The sequence below is a fragment of the Salvelinus sp. IW2-2015 genome, linkage group LG10 (genome assembly GCF_002910315.2).
Source record: "Salvelinus sp. IW2-2015 linkage group LG10, ASM291031v2, whole genome shotgun sequence".
Taxonomy (NCBI): Eukaryota; Metazoa; Chordata; class Actinopteri; order Salmoniformes; family Salmonidae; genus Salvelinus; species Salvelinus sp. IW2-2015.
Window position 1 is genome coordinate 19,032,831 of NC_036850.1, and position 8,051 is coordinate 19,040,881.

At 44.4% G+C, this 8,051-nt stretch overlaps 1 protein-coding gene across 2 annotated transcripts in view; it reads right to left on the reverse strand.

Moving 5' to 3' along the window:
* LOC111969462 (voltage-gated potassium channel KCNC1-like) overlaps positions 1-7,822 on the reverse strand; it is a 49,131-nt gene extending 41,309 nt beyond the window's left edge. For both annotated transcript variants that reach the window (XM_023995625.1, XM_023995626.1), the window contains exon 1: positions 6,791-7,822. In XM_023995625.1, coding sequence (XP_023851393.1) covers positions 6,791-7,327 — 537 coding nt within the window. In that variant the 5' untranslated portion in view covers positions 7,328-7,822. The remainder of the gene's footprint in view (positions 1-6,790) is intronic.
* Between the last annotated feature and the right edge of the window lie 229 nt (positions 7,823-8,051).

The following is an 8,051-nucleotide window of genomic DNA, read 5'->3' on the forward strand; positions in this document are numbered from 1 at the left end:
CATGTCTGGTCATGTCGGCAGACTATATCTATGTTGTGGATGATTCGGATCACCACTCTCAACTGAACCTCGGCAAGACGGAGCTGCTCTTCTCCCGGGAAGGACTGCCCGTTCCATGATTTCGCCATCACGGTTGACAACTCCATTGTGTCCTCCTCCAGAGTGCTAAGAACTTGGCGTGATCCTGGACACACCCTGTCGTACAAGGCGGTGACCGTTCTGTAGGTTCATGCCATTCAACATTCGCGAGTACGACCTGCCTCACGCAGGAAGCGGCGCAGGTCTCTAATCCAGGCACTTGTCATCTCCCGTCTGGATTACTGCAACTCGCTGTTGGCTGGGCTCTGCTGTGCCATTAAACCCACAACTCATCCAGAACGCCGCAGCCGATGGTGTTCAAACTTATCTCAAAGTTTCGTCAGTCACCGCCGATCCTCCGTTCTCTCGTCCACGTCTGCGTCTGTCACTGGCTTCTGAAGCTCGTCCGTTTGAAAGACCCTATGGTGCTTGCCTACGGAGCTGTGAGGGGAACGGCACCTCGTCACTTCAAGGCTCGTGGATCAAGGGCCTCTACACAACAGGGCATTGGTTCATTGGCACACTTGGGCCTGCTCGCCTCCTACCTGAGAGTAGTTCCGCTCAGCCTAGTCAAAACTGTTCGCTGCTCTGGCACCAATGGTGACCAACTACTCCCTCACGACGCCAGGTCAGCGGAGTCAATCACCATCTTCCGGAGACACCTGAAACCTCACCTCTTTAAGGAATACCTAGGATAGGATAAAGTAATCCTTATAACCCCCCCCCCCTTAAAAGAGTTAGATGCACTATTGTAAAGTGGTTGTTCCACTGGATATCATAAGGTGAATGCACCAATTTGTAAGTCGCTCTGGATAAGAGCGTCTGCTAAATGACTTAAATGTAAATGTAAATGTATAACGGAGTGCTCGGGTTGTGGTGTAGGGTTTGAGCATAGCCTGAAGGTAGGGAAGGGCAGTTCCTCTTGCTGCTCTGTAGGCAAGTACCATGGTCTTCTAGTGTATACGAGCTTTGACTGGAAGCCAGTGGAGTGTGCGGAGGAGCGGGGTGACATGGGATAACTTGGGAAGGTTGAAAACCAGGCGGGCTGCAGTGTTCTGGATAAGTTGTAGGGGTTTGATGGCACATCAGGGAGCCCATCCAACATTGAGTTGCAGTAGTCCAGACGGGAGATGACAAGTGCCTGGACTAGGACCTGTGCCCGCTTCCTGTCTGAGGTAGGCTCGTACTCTACGGATGTTGTAAAGCATGAACCTGCAGGAGCGAGTCACTGCTTTGATGTTTGCAGAGAACAACATGGTGTTGTCCAGGGTCACGTCATGTCTCTTTGCACTCTTGGAGGGAGACACCGTGGAGTTGTGAACCGTGATGGAGAGGTCTTGGAGCAGACAGGCCTATATCCATCAGTAATCACCTTGGCCACACATACCAATAGCAAGTGACTGCATACAGTAGGTGTATGTTATTGTCCACAAACATGCCCTGTGATATTGTTGTGGTAGTTGCATCCTGCTGTACAGTATACTGTGTGGCTATCTTGGTTATTTCATATTTGTCATACTAAATCATATTTGTTTAAGTCACACACTTAATATAAATACACTTATGAACATGTGAATAAACATCAGATGAATCTGAGGGAATTCTGACATAATACGTCTAATGTCAGATAAAAACATGACGATCCGTTGAATAGCCTCTAGTCACATTGTTGACAGCGTTCTGAGGATATCCCTGCTTCCCTCAGTGAAGCCTTACTTCCCACCTCGTACATAATCAGGCTGTCACCCTGCCTGCTGTCCCTAATGTCTCTGTTCATTTCTGGTCCACCAATTAGCACGGAGCAAGAAACACATTCAGTTTGACTTAACATTCAAATGAAAAACTATCTCAATCAAAACTTAGCTAAAATCACTGTAGTTTTAATCTATTTTCTTTTCATTGAGAGTAAGCTATTGAAAGACATATATTTCATTCAATAATCATAGTGATATTTGAGAGCCACACATTAGTGTTTTCTGTGAAAACTGGGTTGTCCTTAAGTAGGGAAAGTATGTCAACAGGGAGGGCTCAACATTTAAAAAACGGTCTTATATGGGTTATATCTTCAGTGGGATAAATCTGAGTGACACCCCCATGTCAGATGGTATGGTCTGGCTGAGGTAATGGCTATGCCAGCATGTCGCTATGAACAAAGTGATGAATAAACTGGATAACATCCTCACCTATGCCCAGACATTCAGGCCTGAAACTGGAAGACAGAAAATTATTGTGTGTTTGCAAGGTTCATGTAAGGATTAAAATGTTTTGTGTTTAGATTGTCAGATGACTGTTGGTGTTGTTCAGCAGTAAAGGTTGGGCCGTGTTCTCGATTTGTAGATAGAAGGTCAGAACATGAGTGTATTACTTTCCTTTCTGTTTTGGCAGTGCTAATGGTGGGGTGAGAGGCTGTAATTTCTATATTTTGGCAGTTTGAGTGCTTTTAGCTGGTGCCTCATTCCTCTCTGCAGGAGGAGTATATGTAACAGGAGCGGGTAGGGACGGAACCCACGTGGTTTTGTGAAGGGGTGTCGCTCACTGCTCTTTTGTGAGAGAGTGCGTTACCGTGAAGCTTTTGATTGGTTTGTGCTATTTCTCGCTATTAGAGATTGACTGTGTCGATGTGTATCATGCACATGCTACCTACATGTCAATGAGTGTGTTCATACAGTTACACGTAGAACCTCAATTGTACTACAGATGCCACAATGATGCCCAACTAAGAGCTGGTGTTGTTTTTGAATAAAACAATTATGTCATCTATCTCGGCCAGCCCTCCCAAGACGACGTCGCGTCCGCTGTGGACTGCTTAAAACCTAGATGACTTCCTGTATATAAGTTGGTAGGTAGCCATGAGATGTCTTTAAGTAAAAGGATGCTCATCTTCTCCATTAATTACAGGGTTGTGCCAACTTGCTTCTGCGCCTACATTAACGCTTATAGCTCAGCCCCAAAGGAGAATACCACCTTGCTATGTTCATTTCAGGCTGGATCTAGGTTATCAATCTGTGGTGTTCGAAGCTGGCCGTCCAGTCACACTGTTCTCTAGGGATTGACTAGACGTAATAGCTCTTTCATGTAGGTGGACTTTCTTCCCTCATTTTAAGTAGAAGTGGACTCTCAGTTAAACTCAAGCTGTTTATTCAGATAGCTGAAGGCTCGTGGTGGGCGGGTGTCTGTATGGTCAGTAGGCTCCTCACGTTAAAGCTGACAGGTCTCCTTTAAAAGCATGATATTGATTTCGAAGCTCTCCCTCCACATAAACTCACTGCTGTGTTTCTTATGTGACATGGAGTGAAACATTACAACCCACAGCCATGGCTGAGTGAAAAGAAACCTCCTACCCATTCCCATCCAGCAACTCCCACTTCCACGTCTAACCTGAACAAACCCACATCTAACCTACCTGTCCTAAAACCCCACCAAACTGCATTCAGTCATGCACTTCCTTCTCTCCCAGCTGCACAAAGTCATTTCTCATCATCCTCACCATTTAAACACATTTTACTTAAGTATTTATTTACATCCTTACATGAGCAGCAAATAGATTGATCAATAAACTAATCTAATGACTTGCCCTCTCGCAAATCCAGGCAGTAAGGGCCAAGTCATCAACAGTCCAAGGGCACAAGATGCCTCAATGACCCCTTTCATAAGTAGGACGACAATTAGTTGTAGCCACGTGTCTGAATTATGGTCAGTCTAAGTTCCCTCAGATTGATTTCCAAACTAAAAGCAGGTTAATTTAATGGGGCGGCAGGTAGCCAAGTGGTAAGAGCGTTGGGCCAGTAACCAAAAGGTTGCTAGATTGAATCCCCGAGCTGACAAGGTAAAAATCTGTCGTTCTGAACAAGGCAGTTAACCCACAGTTCCTAGGTCGTCATTGTAAATAAGAATTTGTTCTTAACTGACTTGACTACTTAAATAAAAAATGTATATAGTGCTCACTGGGAGTGTGAGCCATGTCTGAACGCAACATGAGTAGCACTACACAGACATCTAGTTATACAAGCTACACCTGCTTCACATACACAGGTACTGTATGTAACTGCATTTACTTACATCACCACTGCATTAATCACCATGTAATACCTAGGTATTAATTCTGCATGTCAAGTGGGATATAGAGTGGAAGCGCAGCATGTCCGTCAGCAGGGCAGGAGGGTGTATGAGGTGGCAGAGGTGAGGTTGGGTGTTTATTAAGAAAGGTGATAATGAGGCCCTCCTTGTCACCCAGATGAGGTTGGGTGTTTATTAAGAAAGGTGATAATGAGGCCCTCCTTGTCACCCAGATGAGGTTGGGTGTTTATTAAGAAAGGTGATAATGAGGCCCTCCTTGTCGCCCAGCACCAACAAAAGGGATATAAAAATGTGATTATTTCCTTTCTTCCTTCTATAATTATTATTTACATAGGAGGAAACCAACGTTACTGGAGCAAAAGATAAGGACGGGTGGTCAATATGTTCTTCCTCTGAGATCAGTGTTACGTTTGCCCCTGCTGACCAAAACTGGGCCTAATGAGGATTTAATAACAACTAATCGACTCCCTGGCTAGTTCATCTCACATAATTGATCAGTACAGCAGGCTTGTCACAGCAAAATAATCTTGCTGCAACAGGATTTAAACATTTACTCCATAATGTTGCTTGATCGGTCGTTAGGCTATTAGCTGACCAAATTTAGGCTACATGAAAAGTGCAATACTGTTAATGTTAGTGTGGGTTTTCAGTGAATTTATGTAAACCCCAAAGCTCAACTGCATTTCCTGAGGTGCATTCGCAGCAACATAAGTGATCAAATTAAGATCCTACAACTGTAGCTTCACGTTTTGCTCTCACAATGCTCTGTGAAGGCCCTATGGTGTGTCTGTGTACACTGCATGGTCTCTATGGTTCATGTGATCGGCAGTTGCTAAGGCACCGGGACATGGTCATTCATAGTAACTCAACGATTTACTGTCACAATGAAAGACTGAGAATGAGAAACAGGTAAAGAGAGTGAGAAAATGGGAAGGAGGCTATATGAGAGAACCAGAGTGGAGACAATAGACTTAGCTAGTGGAAGAGAGAGGGTAGACTATACTGTTACTGAACCCTGCACTATTGTAATCACTGCCCCTCAGGAGAATTGAGAGGTGCAAAAGATGGAGTCAAGCCAGTATGCTCCAGTCTAAACGAGTAAGCAGATGCACTTATATAAATTGATCTAAGCATTTATGGAAATTGCCAGAGCCAAAGCAGAGGCTATTGCTTGCACTTACTTAATTTGCAAACTGCTCAGTCTCCGAGGAACAGCAAGGAGACCAATAACTAACCAAAACATAACATATATGCTGCATAATGCATATTGATTGATTGAACAGTTGATTGATTATAGATACATTCTGAAGATGTTATATCCTGTGCTGAGCTAGGGGAGGATAGATTTCTGATCCCTGCATCTCCTCACAGCTGTCTCAGGTCAGTAGGTCAGGATCCTTTTGGGTCAGTAAGAGACTACTTTTGAATTGTTTTCAAGTGAAACTAAAATGAATTGGAAATGGGAATACCAGGTGTGATAGGTGTTGTTGTTCAAAGCTAAGTTCATTTACAAGGAGAAGAGACAGAAAGGTCAGGCAAAGCTAATAATTAGGTTCTAAATACAGCTACAAGCCTACAGAACATGGACAGCTCCAAACAGGCAATGTAACTATTGACCATCACAAATATTAATCTTCTTGATCACCATTCTGTTCCAGCCTAGGAAAGAGCCAAGTGCATGTCTTGTTAACTCCCCCACACATCCTGGTCCTCATTAAAAACGGTGAGGGGCATATAAACAATTCAACTCTCATTCTAAGTTTTATTTTATCTAGACCTTGTGAGGTAATTCATAAGACCTCACATGGACTGAAAGCAGGGTGGCTGCATGTTGCACAGCTGAACTGCAGGAAAGGAGGCAGTCGATCAATGCGACAAGACGCCCAGAATGCACATCTCAGAGAGTGAGCGCAGTGCATCATCACTTTGCGATACGTTTGTGTGCGGCGATGGACCGATTAAAGGGGAAATCTGTAGTTCAAACAATAACAAAGCCTTTACCCCACCACTGTTCTGGTAAACAGCTGAGAGACGGGGCTGGAGAAATGTAACCACTTTCAAATTTCCAGACAGGGCTATGGATGCAAGTTCTGACCATTCATGATATCAATATTTTAGGGGCAATACAGTGTTTGTTTACAATTGACTTGTTTAACAATTAAGTAAAACAAGCTTATATTTTGGGTTCTGATGGGCTACGACAGTTGAACTAAGCTAATCAGGAATTTGTAAGTTATATTATTCAATAATCAATGGGTATATGTCATTCATTTAAAAGTCTAAAAATGTAAGTACCAACTTCAGATTTCAACTTTATGTACCAACTTCAGATTTCTATCTTAAAATCCCAATTAATTTTCACGAGCCCTATTAGCAAGATACTATGAATCCAATTTTTATTGGGTGAACGTTGGATGAGCGGCGTGAAAGGAACTATGTTAAAGCAAATATCTCTCTTTCACACACACACACATGCACGAGCGCGCGGGCATGGAGAGAGAGAGAGAGAGAGAGAGAGAGAGAGAGAGAGAGAGAGAGAGAGAGAGAGATTGTAAAGCATTGTTTTTTTCAGGCCATTAGTAGGCCTATCTAAACTTTTATTGACTCAAGATGACTGATTTCAACCCTTACTTACCCTTGCATATTTAGAAGAATAGGGATCCTCGAAGAGTGCCCAAAGCAACCGCTGCCAACGTCGCCAATGCCCCCCGGATTTGGCATCTGGTCCATCAAGGGCCAACCTATTGATCATTCCCAGCGTTTCCTCATCCCCATCCTCTTCTGAATTCTCGGGGGGCCCACCCCCAAAACTATCCAATGCCTCCTCGGCCTCTCGATGTTGCCGATAAGTCATCCAACAACATGGTTCCACGTCAGTCTCATCGATACCCCAAAATGCCAACTCCTCCTCGTACAACGGGCCGCAAACATCTGCAGGGCAGTGCAACTTCCCGGTCCTATAGTAATTGAGGATGTGGGCAAACACACCCGGGTGCCGGTCAAAGAAAAATTCTTCAATCTTGGGATCATAGTCAAAGTGACTGTGGGCATCGGGCTCGGCGAGCCAAGCTAACCGGGTGCCCGGTAATGTACGAAGGGTGCTACGGTAGGTCTGGTGTCTGATACCTCCCACGTTAATCACAATACGATCGTTCTCGTCGCCTTGGCCCATTGCGTCGCTTAGGCATGTCTCGAGCAGGTTCCAGGCATTAAATTGCAAAATATGTGCGAGGCAACGCAGTGAGATCTGGCCGACACATGAACTCGAGTTGAAAGAGGAAAAGAGAAGGCAGATTTCTTCCCGACTTCTTTTATTCAGCTTGCAAAAAAGCACAGGCTCCACTCAAGCTTTCAGATAAATCCCAACTTTGAATAATACAAAATAAAGCAATGCCTCAACGGATGTTTGATATAGTTGCAAGGTAGGCTAAAGCAAGAAACAGCCTGTGCCTGCCCCAGAAACAGAATGGAAAAAAATCTAAATGTTCATGGTTAAGCTACATCACAAAACCAAAGATGAACACCCCTCGGAAAAGCGTTGATGAAAAATGTGTGTAGGCTATGACTCCATATAATGAAAACCTAGTTCCAAATCCACGCCGTCTTTTAATTAGGGAAACGTACACCCCTTGTGGCATTCAACGAAAGATGAGGGCTGTGGTGCTGAACGGACAGCACCAGTCTCTCTGAGTGCACACTCCTCACACTCCCTCCCTTCCTCCTCCTCTCCTCCTCTCTCTCATCATCCCCCTCCCACTGTCTTTGAGACAAGACTCTTGCACTCCCTAGTCCCTCTTCTTTCTTTATATTCTCCTCCTTGATCCCAGATGCAGGACTGCTACAGGGAGATCAACATTGATTCTTGACAATTACTGTACATGTTCTGTATTCAATAA